The sequence below is a fragment of the Oryza sativa genome, chromosome 2 (genome assembly GCF_034140825.1).
Source record: "Oryza sativa Japonica Group chromosome 2, ASM3414082v1".
In the NCBI taxonomy this organism is placed as follows: Eukaryota; Viridiplantae; Streptophyta; class Magnoliopsida; order Poales; family Poaceae; genus Oryza; species Oryza sativa.
This window is the reverse complement of record NC_089036.1, coordinates 23,126,192-23,153,858: the sequence shown is the minus strand read 5'-3', so window position 1 is coordinate 23,153,858 and position 27,667 is coordinate 23,126,192. Positions and strand designations below refer to the sequence as shown.

The 27,667-nt window shown below is 42.8% G+C and overlaps 5 protein-coding genes across 5 annotated transcripts; 1 reads left to right on the top strand and 4 right to left on the bottom strand.

Moving 5' to 3' along the window:
• The first annotated feature begins 211 nt into the window (after positions 1-211).
• On the top strand, positions 212-5,506 carry LOC4329816 (fimbrin-5). The gene is made up of 15 exons (XM_015768574.3): positions 212-640; positions 782-936; positions 1,030-1,203; positions 1,298-1,545; positions 1,665-1,836; positions 2,501-2,539; positions 2,667-2,741; positions 2,835-2,951; positions 3,183-3,394; positions 3,614-3,766; positions 3,841-4,040; positions 4,438-4,595; positions 4,678-4,774; positions 4,889-4,980; positions 5,176-5,506. Exons 2-15 carry the CDS (start codon positions 850-852, stop codon positions 5,371-5,373), a joined length of 2,022 nt encoding a protein of 673 aa, XP_015624060.1. The 5' UTR covers positions 212-640; positions 782-849; the 3' UTR covers positions 5,374-5,506.
• A 2,951-nt stretch (positions 5,507-8,457) lies between these two features.
• Positions 8,458-9,447, bottom strand: LOC112937858 (uncharacterized). Its single transcript, XM_026022908.2, has 2 exons — positions 9,319-9,447; positions 8,458-9,071 (listed from the first exon to the last, which is right to left on the bottom strand). The coding sequence occupies exons 1-2, from the start codon at positions 9,395-9,397 to the stop codon at positions 8,566-8,568; spliced, it is 585 nt and encodes a 194-aa protein (XP_025878693.1). The 5' UTR covers positions 9,398-9,447; the 3' UTR covers positions 8,458-8,565.
• Positions 9,448-15,834: 6,387 nt separating this feature from the next.
• Positions 15,835-16,451, bottom strand: LOC107275626 (glycine-rich cell wall structural protein). The gene is made up of 2 exons (XM_015768995.1): positions 16,373-16,451; positions 15,835-16,175 (listed from the first exon to the last, which is right to left on the bottom strand). The coding sequence occupies exons 1-2, from the start codon at positions 16,449-16,451 to the stop codon at positions 15,835-15,837; spliced, it is 420 nt and encodes a 139-aa protein (XP_015624481.1).
• A 3,638-nt stretch (positions 16,452-20,089) lies between these two features.
• On the bottom strand, positions 20,090-21,002 carry LOC9270535 (glycine-rich cell wall structural protein). The gene is made up of 2 exons (XM_015769597.3): positions 20,855-21,002; positions 20,090-20,646 (listed from the first exon to the last, which is right to left on the bottom strand). The coding sequence occupies exons 1-2, from the start codon at positions 20,934-20,936 to the stop codon at positions 20,309-20,311; spliced, it is 420 nt and encodes a 139-aa protein (XP_015625083.1). The 5' UTR covers positions 20,937-21,002; the 3' UTR covers positions 20,090-20,308.
• A 5,365-nt stretch (positions 21,003-26,367) lies between these two features.
• LOC136355269 (glycine-rich cell wall structural protein-like) lies at positions 26,368-27,045 on the bottom strand. Its single transcript, XM_066307654.1, has 2 exons — positions 26,970-27,045; positions 26,368-26,762 (listed from the first exon to the last, which is right to left on the bottom strand). Exons 1-2 carry the CDS (start codon positions 27,043-27,045, stop codon positions 26,368-26,370), a joined length of 471 nt encoding a protein of 156 aa, XP_066163751.1.
• Positions 27,046-27,667: the final 622 nt, after the last annotated feature.

The window sequence follows — 27,667 nt, the reverse complement described above, 5'->3', positions numbered from 1 at the left end:
ATTTATATTGGATTTGGTCTTTTTGTTGAAGATATGGTAATTAGGATCCATTATGGTGTTTCTTAGTTGTTTTTTTTACTTCTATTGTGTCTATTGGATTTTAATCCAAAAATTAAAAATATGTATGACATGGTTATAAAAATCTTTTGGAAGATACTCTTTTTTTTTAATTTTTCAATTAACATCCTCAACTGGATTTTTTTTTCTTTCCAGGCATTCCCAAGACGGCGTTCTGTTCATTCATCTCCACTCCAATCGCCATGGCAGAGAAGTAGATTCCGAGTGTTGCATCTCTCTCAAGAAGGAGGAGAAGATGATGCCGAGTGAGTAGCAACAAGTTTCCATCTTCTAAGATTGGTCTTCTTTTTTTTTTCTTTTGCTATTCCAGGCGTTTGCGGGGGACCAAGAAAGGAGCCGCCTTTTTAGCTTCCTCTCTCGCGGGGTTACTTTCTCGCGTCACAAATTTTAGCCCTTCTTCTTCCCTATGGCTTCCCGCAATCCAACCACACGTCCCCCTCCCCACCATTCTTGGGGTTTGCTCGGGAGCTGGAAGGAATGTGTATGGAGTGAATGATTTCGAGAGCTGGGAGGAAGGAAGAGGAAGCGAAATCTGCCCCCATTTTCTTTTCTTGATAGAAAGGTTTGGTGCTGATTTGTTCTATCTTCCTTTTATGGGTGTTGCAAGTAACCTTCGTTTATCTGTATTGATGAATATTGCAAAATATTACGCTGAAATTGTAAGAGATTGATGCCTAGTCTAATCGATTAAGGATGGTTCCAGGTCTGCAAGAATTGAGGAATTTGTGTGAGAAATAATTAGGGACAAGAATACATTGATTTTGGAAGGCAATGTCTAGCTTCGTTGGGGTTCTTGTGTCAGATCCATGGCTTCAGAGCCAGTTCACCCAAGTGCAGCTACGAACTCTAAAAACCAAAGTAAGCACCAGGGGGGATTTCATCCATGTGAAAAATTCTGTTATTCCATAATTGCACAATCACATTGCTACCTCTTATGTTTCACTTCTATAGTTTGTGTCCGTGAAGAAATCGGATGCGGATCATGTAGCTGTAAAAGATTTGCCACCGGTAATGGAGAAGCTTAGGGGCATCCATGAGGTTCTATCTGAGGAAGAGATTAGCACTTTTTTAGGCGAGTCTTATCCCGATATGAACCAAACAATAGAGTTCGAGTCATTCCTCAGGGTACAGTGGATTATCTTGACTTATCTAATACTTTTAGTTATGATTTTTCATTTATATTTGGGAAATAAATTCGTTGATGGTTGCACTTTATTAGGAGTACTTAAATCTTCAAGCAAAGGGGAGCAGCAAAACAGGAGGCAAAAAGAAATTGAAGGGATCTGTGTCTTTTTTGAAGGCCTCAACAACTACTCTCTTGCACGTCATTAATGAGTCTGAGAAAACATCTTATGTCAACCACATCAACAATTTCCTGGGAGAGGATTCTTTCCTGAAGAATTTCTTACCTTTGGATCCATCCACAAATGATATATTTAATCTTGTCCGGGATGGTGTTCTACTTTGGTTAGTTTGTTCTTGTCAGTGTCCATATATATTATTTTAGTACGACGATATTTTCGTCGTTTTGATCCAAGGATAACTGTTCTCTAAGGCAGTTATTTCCTTATCATGCACTGAATCAGCAAGTTGATCAATGTCGCTGTTCCGGGTACAATCGATGAGAGAGCAATCAATACAAAGAAGGACCCTAACCCGTGGGAGAGGAATGAGAATCACACCCTTTGTCTTAACTCTGCAAAGGCCATTGGCTGCACTGTTGTTAACATTGGCACACAGGACTTGATTGAAGCTAGAGTATGTCTTTTGTGCTACTATTTTCCTTGATGAAACTTTGCAAACTTCAAATAGTTCTCATGACTTCCTTACTTTTTACTATTTAATTATTCAATTCATTATGTTCCCTTGTGGCTCATCATCCTATCAAAATTAGTAAAGCAATAGAGATTTATCTGAAAAAAACACATTTTATAATGATGCTATTTTTAGGCTGGCATAACTACAAATGCAATGTAGGCAACTAAAAAAAAAATCATGGAATGAATGTTTGAAGTTGTATTCCATGTCAATGATATTTAGGAAGTTTTCTTTTTTGTATTAACCGATTATTCGATGAGTATAAAAGTTACCGGTACTTTAGTTACTTTACTGTACTTTATCTATCCCTCATCATGAAAACATGTCATGTGAGGCATTGACATGGTCTTTCAAATGTAACTTTGACCACTGATTTCCGTTGTATTTTTAAAACTCAATAAATTAAAATATCATGAAAGTATTTTCCAAGAAGAGTCTATAGATGATTTTCTTGTATCCATTGAACTACTATAAACAAATATTCATTCACAAAGTTTTCAAATCCTGACTTGATGTATGTCTACAACACATTTTTTGTGACTATATGGAGTATGACTAAATTGTTAACATTGTTTTGATCACTGAAATATCTTTCTTATTGCAGCCTCATCTAGTTCTTGGTTTGTTATCCCAAATCATAAAGGTATGTGATAATTGTCAATTTGCCACCACCATGTCAAATATTAAATAGAAAAATCAGCAAAAATGCACATGCCACATCATCTCATATCAATTTCAGTTGGTCATTTATTATGATTTTCATTTCACAGATACAACTGTTAGCTGATCTGAATTTAAAGAAGACACCTCAGTTGGCAGAGTTGGTGGCTGATGATAATAGCAAGGTTTGAACTTTGAATAATGAAGTACTTAACTGTTTGTGCATGGATTTTCTTGAACATAATCTGTCAAATCTATGTTGCTATGATATTATACAGGAAGCAGAGGAGCTAGTCACATTAGCACCAGATAAGATGTTGCTCAAATGGATGAACTTTCATCTTAAGAAAGCAGGGTACAAGAAAACTGTGACAAACTTCTCTACTGATGTTAAGGTATGAATATATCATAATATATTTTTTTTTTCTAACATAGATCTGGACAATGCGCAGCCTTTAGAATATCTTCTTATAGCTTAGATATTCTTTTTACTGTTGTGCCATGTTTATGATAGAGGGATGGAATTTCCTATATCACAACCACATTCTAGAAAATGCTAATAAAATGTAACGGCTTCTTTATATTTGGTTTCATTATTTTGTTTCTTATGAATAATGTAATTGCAGGATGGCGAAGCATATGCTTACCTTCTCAACACCCTAGCTCCCGAACTTAGCTCCACAACCATGATAGAAACTTCAGATCCTAATGAAAGGGCAAAGAAAGTTCTTGAAACTGCAGAAAAGCTCGAGTGTACTAGATATGTAACGTCTAAAGATATTGTGGAGGGTTCTGCAAATCTCAACTTGGCTTTTGTTGCTCAAATATTCCACCACAGGTAAGTGCAGTGCAGTGAACCGATCTTTTGTATCTAGTAATAATTTTGTTCACCTCAGGCAAGGACTCACAATACATCATTAATTTGTTAGGATTTGATCTTCTTTTATCTGTCTTAACCACAAAGAAATTTCAGACGTTTTCTATTGCAGAAACCATATACTCTAACAGTTTAAAATCCTTTTCCTCTTTGTTAATGCATAGTACGAAATGATTGCAGAAATGGCCTGTCAGACAACAATGTGGCTCCTGTTGTTCAAGACACTCCAGATGACGTTGAAGCAACCAGGGAAGAGAGAGCATTTCGTTTGTGGATCAACAGCCTTGGAATTGCAACTTATGTTAACAATTTGTTTGAGGATGTAAGGACTGGGTAAGTCCCATCTTTAACTACATCATGACTTTTCTTGATTTATATTTTGGTATCTGAGGGAAGTATTTTTGCAGATGGGTCCTGTTAGAGGTTCTTGACAAAATTTCTCCAGGAATAGTTAACTGGAAGCAAGCTTCTAAGCCACCAATCATTATGCCTTTTAGAAAGGTGGAGAACGGCAACCAGGTTATCGAAATCGGAAAGGAGTTAAAATTCTCTGTGGTTAACATTTCAGGAAATGACATTGTTCAAGGAAATAAGAAGCTAATTCTAGGTAAACTACTGCATATAGTTCAGTTGCTTTTACATTCCTTACAATATTGTTTTGAACCCTTGTCACATTATTAATCAATATGGATGACAGTTTCTTCTCCTGCAAAAATGGAGCAAACAGATATTATATCCATGCATTTGTAGCTGATTTTACTGAAGTATTTATTTGTGGAAAATAAACACACACACAAACACACACTCATATAGAGGATCTGAGGATGGCACTTGCATGTAAGGGGTATTGATAATCATTGGCAGCTATTTCATGTAAGAGGGGGGAAATGAGAGAAATAAATGGGTAAAAGAAACCTAAAAAATAATCCATTGAATTGGTATTTTTCGACTTTGTAATTGATTTTTATGTTGGCCTTGACGTTTGCTTAATTCTCATTTTCAAGCTTTCCTGTGGCAACTCATGAGGACTAGTATCCTACAATTGCTAAAAAACCTGAGAACCCATTCCAAAGACAAAGAGATAACCGATGCTGATATTCTCATTTGGGCAAATAATAAGGTCAAGGAATCAGGCAAAACATCCTGTATTGAAAACTTCAAGGTTCATCAACCTTCCCTGTTTCACTTAATTTTAGCAATTGTCTCATCGGCTGACCTTACAGTAATACGCATTGATTTTTTAGGATAAAAGCATAGCAAATGGAGTTTTCTTCCTAGAGCTTCTCCACGCTGTTAACCACAGGCATGTTGACTTGAGCATGGTGAAGAAGGGGGAGGATGGTGTGTATCATTGGTCTCCTGCACACTATTCTTGTTTCAACTTAAGATTTTTCATTGTTTTAACCTGTCGCTTCACGATTACCTATTATTTCATTTTATTTTTATTGGCTACAGATGAAGAGAAGAAATCAAATGCCACTTACACCATCAGTGTTGCTAGGAAGCTTGGGTGCACCCTCTTCATGTTGCCAGAGGACATAATGGAGGTAAACACAGGGAAACTGGTTCAATGGTTCTTAGATCCATGGCAATATTTGACAGTACTTAGATAATGAATTTCAAAACTTCACTGAATAAACCAAGAAATTTATCCTAGTCTTTCGCGTAATTTCTAGCTTGGCGACTAATTGGCAACCCAAAGTTAAGGCAGTAATTTGTGCTTTCTATTTTTCCTGTGGCAGGTGAATCCAAAGATGATCCTGGTTCTTACTGCAAGCATCATGTATTGGAGTCTGCAGAAACATGGACCTTACCAAGTCCCTGAACGAGTGCCACAGGAGACCCTCGCAGAGGAAGAGGAGGAAGACGAGGAAGGAGACTTCGAGGAGGACGAGGAAGAGGAAAGTATCGAAGATGGTGTCTCCAATCTGACAACTTGATGAGACTGTAACAACTAACTTATGTGTACACTGTACACGGTAAAGAAATTGCCGGTTTAATTAATTGCCGGTTTACTTGGGAAGCTGTTTGACAATGGCACGCTATCTTCAAAGAAGGAGGTTTTGGTCTAAATTTGGCTCGTTCTTTGCATGCTAAACAAAGTTTATGCGAGCTACTACCCCGCGTTATAAAGTTGGAGAGCTTGTATAAAGAGCGTTTCTTACTTTCCCTCTTTGCTATCGTTCAGAATAGAGGATTTTAGACAAATATCATGGGAGTTAAATTAATTTATGTGAAAATCCTGTAAAATTTCTGTGTTTCAAGAAAGGTCCTATGGTAGGTCGATGAATATGCCGCGCTTTCAAGAGTTTATAACAAAAGATATATACATGAAAAAATACATGGCATGTCTACTTATGTAGAATGTACCTATCTCAAAAGTAGGCTTCACTATAGATGTGATGTAGTGTCCTAATAATTACTCCCTCTATCCCATTTTGATCATCACCTAAACAAAGAGTGCAGAGACCAAGGACAATAAAACGTTCATCATTGTGTAATAAATTCTCATCGATTAAGATGCTACGTCGCTTTGTGTTCCGTGGATTGCATCAAGTTTTAAATATCGCATGTAGTTGGACCAATAGAAATTAATCTTGGTTGGTTGCATGCGGTGCATTCAATGATGCTCATTTACTCTTGACACAATTAAAAAAAAATGCAGTTGTTAGAGGATAATTATTTTTGAAAGACCTTAAACACCTTATGTGATGATCAAACTGGGATAGATAGAGTATTGGCTAGAATTTGGAGATCAAAACTTTGGATCGGGTGCCCGATTCGGCAAAAAAAATCAAGAGCTCCATACGTCCCCGGCCTATATGCATGGGAGATGATGAGGACATCACTCCTTTGGATACACACGCTACTCCTCAAGTTGTTTTGTAAGGTCCAATCACTAGAGCTCGCGCCCGGCAATTAAATTTATAGGTGAGCTCGTTCCTAAGTACTTCTTTATATACTCTTGAGAATAGATTGCTACCTAATGATTTAATTATGATTAGAAACCATAGAGAGGACCATGGAGCACTTGGAGAGAGGCTAGGAGATGGACAAGGTCATCATGGATGTTCAAGTCAAGATGGAGGTCCGACTCAAATCAAGTTTGAGTTCACTTCGGGCTCTAGGAGAAGTCCACACTAAATTCGTCGCTCAGGTTGCATTTGGACTCCGATTTCAACGTTCTACATATGTATGGAAAGCTAATGAGACCACATTTCCAATGGATCTGGTCCCACATCAAAATTCCTTCCGAGTCAACGGGAATATTAGAATCAAGAAGATGTTCAAAATCTGTCCGGGTGCTGCGTCACCGTCTTTGGGCCCGTTGGGCCGTGTATCGTGTCGGAGTCTAATAGGGACGTGTCCAGGGGTCTAAAGTCAACCCTAGAACCTATATATTTAGTAGTCGTCATTGAGTTAGGGTTAGGTTTTACTTAGATTACTTCTGCCATCGCAATTTCGCTACTACATTGGTTTGTGAAACCCTAACTTCGAATTATTGAATAATCATTCATCTGTAATTGGGTTGTTATTTTTCTTGTTCTTGCTTGTATTCTTCGATTCACCTGCAGAGATTAGCCTTCTCGGTGAGGTCGATCGGGTTTCGGCACAGTTGATAACCAGAGGAGATGTGGTGCTGCGATTGCAGGGTTTAGATTGTGTTGATCGAAAGCCGGATCGTGTGTATCAAGTTTTCACCAAATCGATAGTTATCTTCACCTGAAGGAAGATCGGGCACCCCGTTGCTATCAGGATACCTCTTGGCTCCTCTCAAGCCCACTCTCAAGCCCACTGTTTGCGTGCACATGCAAACCCTCTTTCTCTCTCCTTTGTTTTTCAGTAACAACATTTCTTTTCTAATCTTGAAACATTTATTTCTCTTAAATTGTATTCTCAATCTATAAACTGATTATACCATTCAATTCATTATAATTAAATCTTTACAATAAGATCTTACATGATTATGTTTTGATAAAACAATATTCATAAAAAATCGAGTATTGTTTCATTGCTTATAAAAAATGTTTCAAATAAATTTATAAAATATTTCAGAGAGACGCCACATTTGAAAAACACCAACTGCACCACCGACAACTATTGCCCGAAACATTGAGTCCCAACGAGTGAAACATAAGAGAACTCATACATAACATACTATATATTTACATATACTTAATTTTATTGAAACATTTTTTTAGATCACACACGAAACATTTATTCGTAGTGGTTGAAACATCATAAAATAATTGATGAAAACATCCAAAAGAACATCACATGCAACATCGGTAAATGTTCTAGTGAAATAATATGAATACTCATTGAAAAATTAAAAAAATACACCCATTAAAAAAATAAAATATACTTTTTTCTCAGAATATAATGATGCAAGATTTTGTTGTAAAAATTTAATTACAACAAACATAATAGTATAATTAGATCCTAAATCGGGTACATAGTTTAGGAGAATTTTTTTTTAAAGATTTGCTCTTGGTAGTTATTGGAGAGGAGTAGGAAGGTGTAGAGGCTTTGCGTGCATGTGTGGCTAGAATTGAGAGAAAAATAGGGAGGTTATCTTTGGTGGTTGATTTTTTTTAGCTGGAATCGGGCTCCTGGGTGGGAGCATTCTCCCTAGAATTGTATAATTCTATTAATGCTATGCAATGGCAAGGAATTGAAGTTGGGGACATTTTCCATCTTGTTATAAGTCTTTTCTATCAAAGTTTTTTTTTTGCAATAAAACTATTATATCTGTATTATGTGCGTTATGATAGAAACCGGTCGAGATGTAATCTATTTCCATTTCTAAAAAATATAGAATATAAGCATCACGTTGCTCCACCGCCCCTTTTATTATTCATAAATAGCACACGTGATCCACTTACAATACACTACGAGAACACACGAGTACACACCATACAAATTACTGGTAAAACTAAACGCACTTAATTGGGAATAACTACCCGGCACACACAGACTGAGACGTACATATATATATGCACGCCCAAACTTATTCAAGCAGATAACAAGCAAGTACCCTCTAATACGAGCAGTACGTAGTTATTATTAGTATCACGTACGTACGTACGTAACGGGACGGTAGTAGCTACTGTAGCATTTTTTGTACGTGTCTAGGGGCGGGACTGTCCGTACTCGCCGCACCGGTTGCAGCAGCTGTTGCAACCCTTGTCGCAGCAGCCCGACTCGCTGCAGGGAGGATGCTCGCATGGCGGAGTTGGAGGGCACTCATGCTGGCACGGCGGAGATGGAGGCGGAGGGCACTCGCCGCCGCTGCATCCGCAGCAGCAGCAGCCCGGCTTGCAGGGAGGATGATGATTCTCGCATGACGGAGATGGCGGGCACTGACCACCACCGCAACCGCCGCCGCTGCATCCATTGCAGCAGCAGCCGGCGGCCGACTCGCAGCAGGGGGGATGGACGCATGGAGATGGAGATGGGGGTGGATGTGGAGGGCGAGGGCACTCGGCGCACTGCTCGCTGCAACCGGCGCCGCAGCAGCAGCCGCCGCCGAATTTCGCCTGCGGCCGATGGCCCGACGCTTTGCCGTTGCCCGATGACGTTCCGTGGTCGCCGCCGGCGCCGGCGTCGGGGTCAGCTGTCGGTCCCTCGTTGGGCTCTGCACGTACATATAAACGTGAGTTCTGATCTGAAAAGTATATATAGCAGACGCATACATATATGCTAAGAACACTGAACGCATATGCAGTATATATATAGCAGATGATTTATTTGTCATGGATGAACGCTTTTGTGCGTTGTGGCGCTGCTACAGATAAGGAAAAAAAAAAACAACAAACATGGATGTTAACATGGACATTTAATTAGCTAATTCGTGCATGCAGTTAATTAATTGCGTCCCGTACGAGGTTCTTGTCGAGCGCAGTTGACGAGGAAGGCAGCAGCGAGCAGCAGAGTGAACACGAGTAAACCCTTGGACGCCATCGTTTATATCCCTTCTCTTCTCACTGAATGTGATGAGATTAAGATCGAATTACTTGCTGTGTGATGATGAGAAGATATCCATGCAAACCGAGCGTATATTTATAGCCAACGTAATAAAGCAACAACTGAAAATTCAGTTACTGAACGCACGAGGCCGGCCGGCTGCCAACTGATGACATGATGGCTACCGGATCGTACGTGTGCGCGTGCGTTTTCACCGCGTTGACGCCGTCTCGATCGATGGGAGTTTGAAGACGCGATCGATATATATGTGCCATGTTTCCAGTTGACTACATGACTCGATATGCTCTGCTTTGCCAGCCATATAACTGAACTTTTAGTGCATACGTATTCGTACAGTTCATGAGTTTTACAAAAAGGAAAGTACGCTCTATTCGTATTTCAAATCCCGTGTGTGTTTCACGGAACATAGCGTCTGCCTTTTTCTCCAAAGAGAAACTGGATCAAGTAATTATTTTCAGGCTGGCGCAAACTGTACATGACGTGACGTGTTCCCACGCGCTGAATTACGTTAGGAAATGTAAAAAGTTACTGCGTCGAATATGTGGTCTTGTACTCTCCCTTGCTAGAGTAAGTTTAATAATATAGCCAACTACTGACTCTAAAAATTAAAACATCATTTATAGTCAATCTAATAGTTCATTCATACAATATTGAGTTGTATATATATAATGATTAATACTGAATCCATCTATTTCTCTCACATAGTTTATTGAGGCTCGAGCTGCAACTAGCTACAAATATGTAGCCCACTTTTCTTTTATCCTCTATCTGTACATAAACACAAGCAATTTTGTTCATCCTATAGCACCTATTTCTCTTTGGTTAATAGGCCGCATGCTTTATTGCATGTGGCTACCCGCACGCGATAATCGTTGCATTATCGCATGTGATCGGCTTAAGGTGCCGCACAAAATATCGCATGCGGCCCCTTAAGTCGCCCTCATGCAATAATGCAACCATTATCGATTGAAGGCCGCTTAAGGGGCCACATGCGACAGTGCATCATCACATGCAACCCCTTAAGTGGCCCGCGCACGATGATGACCTATATATCTCCATCTAGCCCAAGCTGGAGCCATTTGAATCCGAAGTTTCTCTCTACAAAACGAAGTAACAAATAGGGGGGGGGGGGGTTCAACTTGAAATATTTGCTTGGTTTTGGTATGAAAGGTAACATACTTGCTTACCTTTTTCATTTGCCTCCATTTATTTCAAATTTCGTCGGAGCAATGCAAACAATTCGCATTTCTATAAGAGGACTTTTTTGAGCCTTTTTTTTTTCAAAATCTAGCTCAAATACAATGTTACGATGAGAAAATTGTTACTCTCTCCGTCCCAAAAGATAAGGGTTTTTGGGAGACCCTTATATTTTCGGACGGAGGGAGTATTGTAATCACTAGTACATACTACAATTAATGTAATGTTGCATTAATTTTGAGGAAATACTCATGTTTTCTAAGAAATACCTGCGTTCTAATTTTTTTTGTACCGTGACTATGTATATATGGATTGGTATGGATGTACAAGATTTTCGAACAACTCATCCTACATTTATGAAGGAAACATCCAAATTTATTGATCAGGCTAAGGCACATGCTTTGAGGGAGAATATGAGGAAATTTCTTTTGACCATGCTTTGATTGCAACAATCATAAACTTTTGAGATATCCCATTGAAATATTGGGATACATAGTGGAGCGTGGATTTATGGACGATTATTTGTAACATATGTATAGATATGTAGACAAATGTTTGGAGCGTGGATTCTTGGATGATTTGTAGCGCCCGTTCCGTCGTGGCGCCTAGCGGGAAAATTATCTCTTAAAAACCCTAATTGCGAAATTTGTTTCTTTGCTTGTTGTCTAGTGTCCGTGCCATCTCAAGATCTCAATCCCCGATCTATCGTCGAGTCCATTTCCGAATCCAATCCTTCCAAATCAAATTCCTCCGCAAAAGTCTATTTTGCCTCCCCTGGGGGTCGATGGGCCGATTTCCTCCCGGCGCGCTCCCTCTCCCCCTCTCCCGGGCGCTCTCTCTCTCTCTCTCTCCCTCTCCCCCGGCCCTCTCCCTCCCGGCGCGCTCCCTCTCCCGGGCGCTCTCTCTCTCTCTCTCTCTCTCTCTCCCCCGGCCCTCTCCCCTCCCCGGCGCGCTCCGCTCCTCCCCGCTCAGCTCCGCTCCGCCTCGCCCGCGCGCCGCGCGCGCGTGCGCGAAGAGCCGCCGCGCCGAGCGCCCCCTTCCCCTCTCCTCGCTCTGCCGCGCCTGCGTAAGCCGCCCGCGCCGAGCCAAGTCCTCCCTCTCCGCTCCCTCGCTGCCACTTCCCGCGCGCCGTGTTCGCGTGCGCACGCCCGCGCGGACGCCGCCCGTTGCAAGCCGCGCGCGCGTGCCGAGTGGCCGACCGCCCGGTCGCCGCCGCCGTCAGCCTCTGCACGCGTCTGTCGCCCGTGTCGTCGCGCCGCTCCAAACCGCCCGCTGTCATCGCCGTCGTCACCGCCCGGCCCCCGCCACTCTGCGCGCAAGCCGCCAAGGGACGGAGGCAGCGCCCCTCCTCCCTCTGCCGCGTCGCCCCCGCTCCCCTCCTCCTCTTTCCCCTTTTCCCCCGCCGGCGTCATCCTCCCTGTCGCCGCTTTGGCCGCGACCGCCGAGCGCCAGCTCGTGCCTTGACCGCCCTAAGTCGGTTCCCAAACCGACATTGCCGCCCCCTTTAAACCCCAGCTCCTTCCCCTCCAATCTCCCTCGTTTTCGCCTCCTCGCCATAGCTGCCGCCTCCGTGCTCTGTTCGCCGTCGCCGTTCGTTGTTGCGCGTGTCGAAGGAGTCGGCACGAGCAAGGACGCGGAAGGGGACTTCGGCCGCGCCCTCTCCTTCCTCTTCCCCGGCCCAAGGCCGGAGAGATTACTCCCGCGCCGTCGGCCTCTCGTCACAGCGCCCCTCCTCATCTCGGTGATGCCTCCCTCCGTTCTTCCTCCTCGCTCCATCTCCTCCCCCTAGCTTTCGGTAGTAGCTCGAGTAGACTCCCCGTAGTTAGCCGGCGCCGCCCTGACCGTTGCCGTCGCTCGCCGTCGCCGCTCGAGCTCCGTAGCACCCACACGTCGCCAGCCTCGCTCGGCGTAGCTCCGTCCAATCCGACGCTAGCATCGAGTTCCCGAAACCGCGTAGATGCTCTCACCGCCGGGAATCGACCCCTCGTGGCCTCGCCGCCGTTTCCCTCTTCCCTCCCCGCCGGTTGTCGCCGCCGCGATTCGCCGCCGTCAAGCTTCCTCTGGCAAATCCGAGCCGTTGGCTCGTCTCCCCTCATCACGAGCAACCGCCCGGTGTGCTCGCTTTTGTCCGTATCGCCGTGGTTCGCTCCGCCGCTCGCCGCCGCCGCCCGCCGTCCATTCGCGGCCGGGTCATCGTCTACCTCCCGCCGGCCCGCGTGGCAGCCACATAGGCGCCACGTCGGCGCCAGCTCAGCCTAGACCGGGTCGAGCCGACCCCGGTCAGTCCCTCCCCGTGCGCGCGTTCCACCGCTAGTCGTGAGGCTGCGCGTGGGCCCGCCGCATCCGCGTCCACCGCGAACCGCGCGCGTGCACCGCGTCCCTCCCCCGCCCGCGCGCATGAGCCGCGTACTCCCTCCGCACGGTGAGCCGAGCCGCTGACAAGCGGGTCCCACCCGGGACCGCGCATGGTGAGCCCGGTCCACCGGCTCTCTCTCTCCTCCCTCCCGCGCGCGCGCGTCTTGGGCCGCTCTGGGCCGCCTTCTTGGGCCGGCCGGCCCGTTAAGCTCGGCCGAGCCGCCCTTTTTCTCGGGCCGCGCCCTAGCCGCCCGAGGGAAGTCTATATTCCCTCCCTCTCCCCTTTTCTTTTCTTTTTCTTTTCCAAAAAAAAGGGATTTAAGTAAATCCTTTTCCTTTAGACCAAAAATCCAATAATCTTAGAAATTCAATATCTTCCCAACCGTAAATCCGTTTGACTCCGTTCAAATTCCAAAATTTCTCAAATCTCGAGATCTATCTAATGGCACGCTTAGAGGTCATTAATAGGGCTTTATTTTCGCCGTTTGTTGAGTTGTCCTGTTTTGCGTATAGTTTCGGAGCCCGAAGACCCGCAGTGCGAGGATTTCGAGGATCAAGCTCCAGATCTCGAGCAAGGCAAGCCACCTTTGAACATCTTGAGCCTATATTTGAAATCTAATTATATTGCTTGCAAAATATTATGCATTGATAGGATTGCACTTAATCTGTTGTTCCGTCTGCAAGGCAGATTGGCAGACCTACCTAACTTGTTGCATTTGATCCTTCCATTGTTAATTGCTATACCATGTCCCCTTGTAACCATCCAGTTGCGCCTCGATATTCGTGCACCCTGTGCCAGTATCGACGGTCGCCTTCAAACTTAAAATCTGAGTAACAACTTGGGTAAAACTGGAGTTTTACAAAAGACTTGGAAAACCCGACACCTGGGTCGCTGCTTGCGAACTAAATGAATTTTCAAAACCGCGGACCGGGAAACGTACCGGGTGTACGGTTTCCCGCTCTCGCACTTAAGGACCGATTCCTTGGAATTTCATCCAAACATAAGACAAGTACGACCACATGGGTGGAATGGGACACCCCTGGCTGAGTAACTAGCTTATCAGGGGAGCCTTGATGCCGAGAGACATGTGGATTCACCAGGGTGGTGTCGGGGAGGACCCCTGGGCTTCTTGGCACAGTATGGTCTGGGACCTAACCTGTTGTTGGTCTGGGACCCCTCTCGTCGGCACATGGTAAACCTGTGTCGGCTTTGGAAATGCCTTGTCATGAAAGCTTGGAGGTCTCCCGACGTGGCTGATCCCCACGGGCTGGGTGATCCGGGTTAGTAATGTCGTGTGGGTAAAGTGTACCCCCTCTGCAGAGGTTAACAAACTGTTCGAACAGCCGTGCCCACGGTCATGGGCGGATGTGAGGTGATTCCTAGCGTAGTTTGGTTTGACTACTGCTTGTGAAATTGCTGTGTGAAAAGGGGTTCGGTGTTTGAAAAATCTGCAGCTGATGGGATCAGCTAGGCCCGGGTGGCCGTTTGAAAAGTTGTTGGCCCAGGTGGCCGTTTGAAAAGTTGTTGGCCCGGGTGGCCGTTGAAAAAGCTGTTGGCCGGGTGCCAACCTTGTTTAAATTCTAAAGACTGATACATTGCACATACTCCGACCGGACGGGACGCACTGTCTCATCCGTGTCGTTTGAGAAGCACTCACTTAGTTGTTTCAGAAAAGAGTTCAAATAAAATTAATTGCAAAAACACCAGCCTTTCCTTGAAGCCTGCATTAAACACTTATTTCCCATGGCTTGCTGAGTACTCCCGTACTCACCCTTGCTCTATATAAATAATTCCCCCCCAGTTGCTGAAGAAGATGAAGCGGATCCTGCTGATAAGGAGTTCTTCCAGGAGCAAGCCGGCTACGATGAGTTTTAGGGTTTCGGCCTAGTTCCCAAGTCGCGCCTGTGTTGATTGGTCCAAGTCCTGGCTTCCGCTTTCCTTTTGTAATGCGGTTGTGAGCTCGGGATCTGTCCGCAGCCCAACATGACTGTACATCTACTCTATAATAAAGAGACCTCTGTTGCTGTGATATTCTGTCTCCCTGTGATACTAGCACTGTTTCCTGGGACTGGTATCGATTAACAGGTTAAATTGGAGCATCACGGGCTAGTTCCGGTCGGGACTAGTTCGGGGCGTGACATGATTACTTCTAATATATGTATAGATATGTACATAAATGTTTTGTGTGTTGTGTATTCAAAGACTATTTACTTGTCAATGCAATATTGTAGTAAGAACGACAACTCGGTTAGCTCATATGCGTACCATTCCAAATTTCGATTATAAATAGATATTAACTCTTGAAAAAAAAATCACAAACCAAATCAATTGACAAACAAAGGAGTTACCTGAACGACTTACTGGATGAACCATATATAAAATATCAAAGCAACAAAGTTAATGGCAATATGGTGGTGCATAAATCAATCAAGAGAGGGCACCGCATCCGGTTCGATGAAATCATCGACACAATGAGAGCTGGCAGTTGCCAAAGATCCCAATGCTCCTGGGCCGTGGCCTCCTCTTGGTGTTAACACACACACACACACACACACAGCTACGATGCATGCAAAATCAATAGGAATTCAAGAGACCCTGATAATGTCCTAAATAATCGATAAATTGTATAAGTTTATAGGATTACTCCGCCACCCTTTTATTGTTATTATTATTATTATTATTCCATAAAGATACATCTAACTCGTACATCAAATAACACACGGTAGTTTGGTAAATACTCCAACTGGTAATTTAATAAGACCACATTCAGTATTATCACGGGCGTGCGGTTGATATATATAAAGCTAATTAAAGTGGTATATACTTATTCGTTATTACAAGTCACACACACAAAGATGTACTACGGCCACGGATGGCAGCAACGGAAGCAATCGCCGTTGAACCCACGGGCACAACAAGCGCCCGATGGGCACCGGCGGTCGAACCACCACACATTGTTCCATCCAGACCAACCCGCAGGATCGCCATTGATGTACTGTACTCCATACGAGTAGGAGTAGCTGCCGTCCTGTCCTACTGATCCGTAGGAGTAGCCGCCACCGTTTGGCCACCCTGCAGGTGTTGGCGGTGGGTAGTAGGCTGAGACGGCGTTGTAGCCGGTAGATCCGCCTGCTTGGCCGTAACCTGATGATCCGCCGCCGCCGCCTGGACTAGTGTTCGCTGGCTCCGGGTCATCAGCCTCTGCATTTCCATCCATACACAAATATTAGTGAGAGAATAAAGTTATATATGTGGCTCTGTTTTCTACTTTATTATATTGTATATGGGATCAGGAGATCTTTATTGTGTGTATATAATAAATATATTGTATATAGATTTGATCGATCTTTGGTCTAATTTTCACATATATGCAGTTGGTGCGTTCACGACCGACATACGATGATCTTCACCTGAGGTGGCGAGGAAAGCAGATGCCAGCAGGAGCACGGACACGATGAGTAAACCCTTGGACGCCATGGCTAAGCTATTGCTAGCTATCTCTTGATCGAATCGATCGATCGTAAACCCTTTCCTCTCAGTACGGCAAGTGCGTGATGATAATTAAGAAGCTATTCTAGCGTATTTATAGGCATGCACAGAACTGAACTGAACTGAAACCATATGAGATTTTCTCCCGGTCCGTTGACGCTATCTCGATCGGTGGGCATGTTGACGCTATATAGTTGACTGCTTGATTAGTGTTCTTCTGCAATTAATTTAATTAATTACTCGGTCGGCTGCAACCTGATCCGATCCTGTACAGCTCCAGATAATCCATGATGATGTGCAAACCGAGCTCAGCTCAGCTCAGCTCAGCTCTCCTGGACTAGCTCCACAAACTTTTCGTGCATTTGTACGTACGTATAGTACAGTTCATGCGTTTTTCAAAAAGGAAAGTTCGCTCTCTTCGAATTTCAAATTCAGTGTGAGTTTTACAGAACAAAGCGTGTGCCTTTTTCACCAAAGGAAATCGACCGTGATGTGTCAAGCTTGATCCTTAAGGATCCTTAAGGATCAAGTCCTGAGCGTATAACGTAATTAATTTCAGTATAGCATACTGTACATGACGTATTCCACGCTGGGTTATGTGAGAAAACGTTAAAAGCGAGTGCGTCGAATATGTCTATACTAAAAAAACGGCGCACCTATTAGCACGCTTAACTACTTAGCCCGGCCGTGTATTTTTCTTTTGTGCGTGAAGCGTGCGTACACTATTTAGATTATTCGGAAACATGGGTTTCTTTAATACTTACTAGTAGTTTGATATGTTTTGTAAAATCCCTATAAACATATACAGTTAAAAGTATTATTTAGTGTGTTTTCAGTTCTGCATATAAGATGTTCAAATTTGTAGAATTATAAAAAGACCCATTTTTTCATGTTTATATTTGCTACTAATTCTTTGACATTTCTAGCAAATATCAGATATCAACATAGTTTATACCACTGTCTTCGATGGTTATTCCGCATCACCGCTTTAAGCTGCACCTCCTCCACTCCGACTAGCTGACGAGCACTACTTAAAAAAAAGGTTTTTTTTCTCCAAACGAGCAAAATCGTTTTGTAGAAATGCCGATTATCGCAAGTGGGCACCACAACGGAATAAAAGAACTTATTTTCACATATGGACATGTTAAGATGCTCACCTACAAAATAATTTTGGTAAAAAAAGTTTCTAAAAAAGGTACGAAAAACCTAGCGCTGGTCGATCTAGCCAGATCCACTGGTACCCCGCCACCGCCCAAAGCCGGCGGATCCACCGCTCTAGTGGTCGCCGGCAGCAAACCCGCTCTTCCCGGGGCTACCTCCGCCGGATCTGGCCATCAAGGTGGAGGATGATGAGCCAAGGGAGAGGCTTTCATGGGGCCTCATGCAGTGGAGGAGGAAGAGTCGAGGGAGAGGACATCGTCGCAAAGCCGCCAGTGCCGGATTCGGCCATCTCAAGGCCGTTGGGGTTGGAGGATGAGGAGCCAAGGCGCGTGCCATCTGCTCCCGTCACGAGTGCTTTGTCCCAGGCGCTCCGTCACTTGTTGCTGGTTGAGAGAGTTGATGGGTTGGAGGGGTGATGTGGAAGAGGGGAAGGGTGAAGATGGGAGGAGAGGTGGTGGGGGAGAGGATCATGATGGGTGAGAGAGGACTGCGAGGGAGAGGATCAGTTTAGGACTTAACACTAAGAGGAAGGAGAGAAAAGGAGAGGGAGAGGATATATCCTCTTCTCATGCGGACCAAAATCCACAGATGCGGAAATTCTATTTTCACATGCGGACTTCTTATCAGGTCGCCTGCAAAAATAAACTTATTTTCACGACAGGCATGTTAAGTGTTCCATTTGTGAAATTGATTTTCAAATACATGTATTTACTAGGCACCCCCTAAATCTTTTTACACACGGGTCTTCTTTTAGCTTGTTTGTAAAAATAAAGGGGGCATATGGGTGACCACAGGAGCCTAAAGCGTGCGAAGGTGATGTGCGATGGGATCCTGCGCTACCTGATCTAGCGCCACACTGACGGCCTTGCCTGCTCGTACTCCATGCTAGAGGTGGAGATCAATGCCCCTATCCAAAGCCGATGTGGTGGAAGACTGGAAGCTCGACAAGCTCATTGGCTATTCCTATTGGATTTTTGTGATGTATGTGCGATTGTTTTGGATCTACTGAATTTGTTGGTAATTTGTTTGAATCTCAGCTCTTACAAAATTCCAATCAACCAAGACCAAAACCAAATTACCTGAGACTGCAATATTCGGTCCTAGCGTTTTTCCAATGCAATTCGGTCATTATATTCAAATAGCTGAATTTCTTCAAATACAATACCAATTTTTTTAGACTGAATATCCACCCCTACGGCCATGTGCTAGACCATCGTGGCGATGGGTGCCGCCGTCGATTAGTTACCACTTACCCATGGGTATCATATCTGACACCTACGAATTTTAGCTGGTATATACGATGGAGTAATAGATCTGATACCAGTGGATATCAATTGGCATTGATGGAGTACTAGATCTGATAACCACCTGGTACCATACTATCTTGAATGGGACACTGTGCAATAGAAACCTCTTTTTTCATTATTCTTTGTTTTTATTTCTTTATTTCTATGTTTTGTATTGGTACAATGGATATTTAAATGTTGACATTGTATGCGAGGATGAGGTTGGGAATCAAGCATTGGTGTCAGTTTCACAGCCAGCACTAATTTGAAGGCACTTATACCAATATATTATAGGTGTCGGTTCAAATTCCAATTGAACCGACACATATGCATGTAGGCACGTAGGGGGTTCATATGAGCCATCACCTACAGGGGGTTCTGTAGCAGTGGGCAGTAGGCATGTTCACGTGGTCTCACTGTTTTTCTTCTAAGGACTATATTGAACTACGTGAGAAAACTTTAGGAACTTGTTTGAACACGGGGACACAAAAGGGACTAAGGCTCCCCGACACTCAAAATAAAGCATGTATTATTGCGTCATTAAGTAAATACTAACTATTTTTTTAAAAAATAGATTAATATGATTTTTAAAACAACTTTTGTATAGATTTTTTTTTATAAAACACACCGTTTAGCAGTTTGAAAAGCGTGCCTACGAAAAAGAGAGTGGTGAGTTGGGAAAGATGGGGGAAGAATACAGCCTAAAAGGGCCGTATCTCTTCTCTACTATTATAAAAATTGAAGATGTTTTTGCCGGTATTTTGGTACGTTATCCGTATTTGAGTCGGTTTTTTTAGTTCATTTGCATTTGGAAATAGAGATTTGTATTTGAGTAGGTTTTAAGTTTGTTTGATTTTGGAAATATAGAAGGAGTTGTATAAGAAATCTCTTTGAAAAAACTGGCATGCTAACTCGAGACGATCGGGCTCCTAATTGTAGCTTATGATCTTGTAAAAACAATATCAAAGCAAATTCCTACAGTGAATTTTACCTTAGCTAAACCGTATAAAAACAATAAGATTAAGATAACCTTCAACCGTTGCAACGTACGGGTATTTTTTCCAGTTAAAAAAAAGTACATGTATATGCAATGTTTAATACTTATATAGAATTAATCTCCCACCAGTCCGCTCTATCGCTCTTTTATTCCACGTGTGATCTATTCATATTTCATACATAGCACACTTGACACGTACAATACATTACTTAATTATATGGAGTACCAAACTACGTATATACAGATACACACTTGCGAATAACGACAGTTTTTATTATAACTAAACCAAACCTCTACTGCAGTATGTGATGGGCAGTAATTAATAGACTAATAGCTGCTATAGCCAATAGGGTCGTCATCGATCGATCGGCGGCGCATGCGATATGATATGATCGGGCTAGCTAGTGGCGGCCGCCGAACTCGCCGTGATCGCAGCACCGGTGGCCGCGGTCGCCGCCGTACCCGCCCTCGCAGCAGCCGTACTCACAGCGACGATGCTCGCATGGACCGCCGCAGTCGCCGTCGTCACCGCCGCCACCGCATTCGCTGTACCCGTAGTATTTCCCCTGCGGACGATGGCCACCATACTTCCCCTGCGGCCGGTGGCCATTATAGTACTTCGCCTGCGGCCGGTGGCCGGACTTGGACACTTTGCCGTCGTCGTAGCCCGATGATCCGTCGCCGCCGCCTCCGCCGCCGCCGCCGGCGTTGGGGTCAGCTGCCGGTCCCTCGTTGGGCTCTGCAAGTGCACATTCAAATATATACGTGAGTACGTTTCTCATCCGAAAAGTATATATACACGCATATACATATATGCAAGAACAAGGAAAAGATCAACAGTAATTAACATGGGTGTTGACTTGGGAGATTAATTTTTGTGTGCGTGTGGAGTGTGGACTCGATCTTTAATTAGGTAATTTGTGCATGAAGTTGGTGCGGAAGCTCACGAGGTTCTTGTCGAGCGCAGTTGACGAGGAAGGCAGCGGCGAGCAGCAGAGCGAACACAAGTAAAGCCCTGGACGACGCCATGGCTAGCTAGCTAGCTAGCTGAGATTAAGATCGATTTACTGCAAGCGCGTGAAGAAGAGAAGCTTTGCAATTAAGCAAAACAGAGCGTACAATTTATAGCCAAGAACTGAACGCGCGCAGCTGATCGCCAACGGATGTGTCCGGGTTGATGACACCATGGCCGGCAACTACCGGATCGTCTATCGGATCGTGCTTTCTCACCGCGCGCACGCGTTGACGCCCTCTCGATCGATGGGAGCCGAAGGCGGCGCGCGCGGCGTATGTGTGTGTGTGTCATATTTTGAGTTGACTACTTAACGCTTGTGCAAATTCTCTCGGCGTCAACTAGCAAAAAAGGGAGAAAAACATACTACTATATAGAGACACGCGCACGGTGTGCCTAAACAAACCGACATCACACTCTCTGGATAAGATACATGGATATAATATATGTACTCATCAAATCGAAGGATATACCATAAAGTTACCACGATTGGTCGATCTTTACCGTGTTGGTTTGACCCATCAATTAGTTCCATTGGAGTAATGCATGGCTTCAGTACGTTTGGATTAAGTTTTTGACCATCAAGCTCCAAGAAATGCATTAATTCTTTTTAAGCTTTGACATTTGGCCGTTCTCATTCTCTCATCACAAATAAAGCATTATATTGAACTTCTACGTATCGAGCCCAAATGAATTATATATAACACGTACATGCAATTAAGACAGACAACTGCTAGTTTAATTATATGGTTGACCAGAGCGCATTATGTTATATAAAAATATGAATACATCACAATACGAAAGAACATTTGACGAGAAAAAAAAAACTAACAGATTAAGTTTTTCACATGATCGGAGTAAGTTAGTAAGAAATACTGTATATGGAATTAAATAAATAAAGTACACTATGCGGACAGTCAAATCGACTTTTTCGTGCGCGTGATCGTGTGTTTCCTGGAAGGGAAAAGTAACACACATCGGAATTCAAATTCCATATGCGTTTACAGAACATAGTGTGTGTCGTCGATCGTCTTCGAAAGCGAAACATTGTATAATTAAAGATTGAAGCCCTAAACCTTACCACCACTACTCAATGATCAGGGTTTTGCTGAATTGATTTTAACAGGGGATGGTACATTTGGTGGGAAAGGAGGCAAGTGGTGAATGGTGAAAGGATTCAGATGGCTGCTAGATCAGCTATATCTATTGTATGCTCTAACACTAAATTATAAGATGGCAAAGAAAAAGTCGGATGCAAAACCACGGGAAGGATTGCATAAACCTCCTGAAGTAATTCTCAAGGTAAACATAGGTGCTTCCTTTGACATCGTCTCGAGTACAGAAGGAACCGGAGCAGTCATACGAGATTCACAAGGGACTTTTTTAGCTGGTTCTTGTAGGTACTTATCTCATATTGCTGATGCAGCAATGGCAGAAGCCTACGCCCTTAGGGATGGACTCATCCTCGCCTAGCAAATTGGTTGTCAAAATATTATTACCCAATCAGATTGTTTGCAGGTGGTGGAGACGATACAAGATGGAGGTTTTTCGGCAACAACAGCTGTGGCAATTTTCTATGAATACCAGATTTTGATATATGATTTTGTTAAAGTCTCTGTTGAGCATTGTAAAAAGGAAGCTAATTGTGTGGCACATGTTCTAGCTAATCATGCTTTTAAGTTTAAGAATTATTGTAATTGGGTTGATGAGGCCCTAATTTTCTTGCTGAACGTTCTAGTGAACGATGTAATTATGTTTACAGATTAATAAAGCGCGCTAAATGACTTCCCTAAAAAAAAAGATTGAAGCCCTGCGTGGCTAGAGCACCGGCGATCGTCTTCGTAACTCATTCTCGCACGAAAATAATATAGCTCATTAACACATAATTAATTAAGTAGTAACTTAAAAAAATTAAAATAGATTGATATGATTTTTTAAAATAACTTTATAAAGAAAATAAATTCATCATTTCACAGATTAAAAAATATGTGTGCGCGTAGAAAATGAGAGAGTGAAAATGAAAAAGGACGTGCGAACATAACCTAAGACGTGTTCCTCATACGGCTTACCCATGAAGCACGCTTTCGTACATGCACGTACTGAACTATTTGGAAATCAGGTTGATTTCCAAGTGACGACTTATGATTTACTTTCTTCGTTTTATATATTATAATACACTTTTACCTTTTTTGTCAAATAAGTTTAATCAAGTTTATAAAAATGTACTCCCTCCGTTTCGTTTTATTTGACACCGTTGACTTTTTAGCATATGTTTGACCGCTCGTCTTATTCAAAAACTTTTGTGAAATATGTAAAACTATACGTATGCATAAAAGTATATTTAACAATGAATCAAATGATAGGAAAAGAATTGATAATTATTTAAATTTTTTAAATAAGACGAGCGGTTAAACATGTGCTAAAAAGTCAACGGTGTCAAATAAAACGAAATGGAGGGAGTAGTAACTTTTGTAACACCAAATTAGCTTCATTATGCCTGTTTGGTTTTAAAAAATATTATTACGTTTTTTTATAATTTTGGTTAAAACTTAACAAACTTAGTTTGATCAGAAACGTCTTGTAATATGAAACGGATGGAATCAAGCATGAGAAATTTGATTAGAATTTGGTTAGTTGGCGAATCATGCATGAGAAATTTTTTAGTGGCTTATCGTCTTGTTATGACTTTGGTTATATACAAACCAAGCTGGTAAAATTTTGATGGAAACCCTAGTGCACAGTAATGCAGATGTGTTGTCTCTAAAGTATGTAGTCCCTATAGTAAAGAGGTTGTGTTCTTAAGTTCTCAACATCTCTCTCATTTTTCATGCACAAGCTTACTAAACTATTAAATTAAATGATGTGTTTTTTTAATAAATTTTTATATACAAATTGCTTTAAAAAGTTATATTATTTTTTTAAGTTTTTTAGCTAATTAATTAATTAATTATGTGCTAATGAGCTAACACATTTTTCATGCGGTGGAGAAAGGTAAACCTTTCCTATCAAACACAGCTGTCTATTTCCAAAATATAACTTAACTAGCTTCTACTCCCCCCTGCCAATAATATTTGACATTAGGAGTACTAGATTACTGGTGGTTTCAAAGTCAAAACGTTTTTTTTTTACTAGAGGGGAGTACTAGAATATATTCGCAAATTTGATATTACTTCCAGAATGTACAGCGACACTCTTTTATACACACACTAATCTGAATAAAAGCGAGGACGTGATGCACCTCACATATTTGTGCCCATTATCTCCTTTTGTGATGTGCTTGATTCGAAAAGATCAAATACAGGCACCTACCGCTTCTCAATGCCTGAATATTATTGTGGGAGGGAAGGGTGCGAATGTGGGCAATCCTTCAGCAGAGCCGCTCTACAACAGGGAAAAACCATATGACGAGCAAAACTTGTGTCCAGCCAAATAATAACCATAATCGAATGAGATACTATATAATACAACAAATTTGGATAAAGCCTTTTTTTTCATGGATACGCAAAAAGATTACATGTCAGTATATTAAAAGAAATAGAGTTTTATTCACACAACGCAAGGAAAATGAAAAGAAAAAAGAGTTAAAAAACTAAGAACTAAAAGTTGTTGCTCCTATCTAACAGGAGAGGAGGCAGAGGAGCCTCCTACTCTTCCAACAGGTCCCCAAACGAGACGGCACCAGTGAGAGACCAGAAACGACCCTCCTGGTGGATGGACTCTAGAACCATCGTGACCGGCGAAAGGGAAGAATCGAAAACCATCGAGACCGGATAAGCCTGTTCAAATTCATTTTAATTTTCTACCCAATAATATATTACAACTATATTATTAGGTGTGTTTGGTTTGTGGTCAAGGTTGGACAAGATTTGGCCATTCATATTTGCAGGGATATGGTGGTACAGTTTTTTGTTTGGTTGGGTGGATATGGCCATCCAGTTTATTTGGTTGGGTGGATGAGATGTATTGAATGAAAACAATAACATACTAATTAATAATAAAATATATTAATTATCATTAATCCATCCATAATTTATACTAATTAACAATAAAATACACTATTTATATCTAATCAACACTTTGACAAGTTAATTACTAATTAATAACAAAATACATTAATTATTGCTAGTCAACAACTAATGATCAAGATTAGTAAAGGTGGATATCCTTATCCGGCCGGATACACTCAGCAAGCATCTTTGTGGAATATCCCTCTCCGGGCCGTCCTATCCATCCTCGTCTACCAACCAAACACACTCAAAAACTGAATTACTATTTTTCATTTAGGGATATCCTTTCCAATAACACACCCTAAATTGAGATGGCCGAGAGCTAGTCTGAGTATATGTTTACTTGGGCCAGAATTACTAGTACTCTTTTGACCGTTCAGAGAGCTATTGGGCCGGTTTTGCTCAGGGGTCAGGTTTTGCTAGCTTCGAGTTTTCGAGTACCGGTCGATTTTCCACCATTCATATGCTGCGATAAAACCTCCAGAACTTGACATCATTTTCCGGTGGGCTCGCATGGTGTGTGTCAATTTGCAGAAAATGATTACTAAAACTTGAACAAACGACCCAGAGATTTACCCTAGTCATCTCGCGAAAATTAAATGAAAGGAAACGACGGGCTATCTGCAAAGGATGAAGTTTTGGTGTAAAGTTGGTTCCTTCGTTTCCTTTGCATGCATGCATCGTAAAGAAAGGATATAAGAGATCGGAGTTGCTAGAAATATGGCGCCATATGCTACAGTCGATTTTTTTTCAACCACTTACACAATAGTTATACCTCATTTACACCCCACTTACATATGTAATTGGTATGTAATTTTCGAATTTACATATGTAATTTTAGTACTTACATATATAATTTTGAGACTTACATCGTAAATACACTAAAATTACATATGTAATTTAGGGACTTACAATGTAAATACATGCCGACTATTTTTTGATGAAAAATATGGCGCCATATATATAGCTACACCCTAAGAGATTGCGTACGTAATTAGCCTGACACTGTAAACTATGCACATACTTTACCAACTACTCCACTTTATAAAGTTGATCATCACCTTATAAAATCTTCTCCGTATATGCATGGATTATTACTGATTCCGTGTGCGTTCTTACTTCTTAGTTAATTTTCCCTCTTAATACATAACCACGCATATAGATCATCAAGATATATAAATTCGCGCACAAAAGTATCAAGCCACCGCCCTTTTTATTATTCCACAGGTACACACTCTCACAATACATTACGACACGTACCATACAGGGACACACTTACTAATATTCGACCAAATTAATTTAACAAACCTTCAATAATATTTATTGGTATATATCACGCACGTATATACGGTAGTACGTACGCGACAGGCGGTAGTACATACGTAGCTTGATCCGTTATTTCGATCTCAGCTGGCTGATCGATGATGAGCTAGTAGCTTAATTAGCAGCAGCGGTTGCAGCGGTAGTAGCCGCACTCGCAGCAACCATACCGGCAGCGGCGAGGATGATTCCACCACGGATCGCCGTAGCCGCCGCCGCCGCCGCCGGCGGCGCCTCCGCTACCGCCGCCGGCGCCGCCACCATTGCCGCCGGCGCCGCCATAGCCGCCGCCGCCATCGCCGCCGTTCTGTCCCTGCTGCGCCTGGTACGGTCCCTGCTGCGCCGGGTTTGGTCCCTGCTGAGCAGGGTTCTGTCCCTGCTGGGCCGGGTTTGGTCCCTGTTGCGCCGGGTTAGGTCCCTGCTGCGCTGGGTTTTGTCCCTGCTGCGACGGGTAGCCGTAGCCGCTGCTGCCGTAGCCGGCGTTGGGGTCGTCGTTGCTGGGGTCGGCGTAGGGCTCTGCAAACGTACGTACGGGAATTGCACCATATGTCAGTCTTCATTTTGCAAAAGAAAAATATATGTTAACTAACATAAGACAGAAAACGAATCAATGTGTATAGCTAGAAGAAATTGATTATCTATACACATATACTATATAAGTTAGGGAGATCATATCAATTGGAATAGATCTTTAGTCTAAATTATTTTGGATCGATCACGTACGAGGCTGCTGGGCGCAGTTGACGAGAAAGGCACCAGCGAGGACGAGAGCGAACACGAGCAAAGCCTTGGACGCCATGGCTAGCTAAAATAAATAGCTAGCTGCTGCTCCTTCGATCAATCGTGTATTTTCTCACTGTGTCTCACTGACCACCTCGATCGACTGTAACTATACGCTGCAAGTGTGGTGATGAGAAGCGATTCATGCAAAGCGAGCGTATTTATAGGCACACGAACTGAACGAAACGAGATATATATGGTTGATGCATGACAGCTAGCTACCAATTTGATCGATCGATCGATGAGCTTTTCGCCGCGCGCGGCGTTGATGTCGTCTCGATCGATGGGAGTACTCGAAGACAATATGAGCCATGGAGAGCTGACTCTACTTAGCTTTCATATGCAAATTAATTACTCAGTCAGCTACCTGGTCCGATCCTTTGTATAGTACAGCGGTAAATTAATGTGTGTGTAAAGAGGCAGGCATGGTGTCCAAAAAGAAAGAGCTCACACTCTGGAAAAAGGTACAGATTACATGTACATTATATATCCAGATCGATCGAAATGATATGATACATCTCGTCATACGTGCATGTTGTTTCGGACATGATCATGATCTCTCCCGTGTTGGTTTGGCCAACGAGATCGAGTTCAGTAGGAATAATGCTTTAGGTTGGAACAAGTTTTTGACCGCCAAAGCT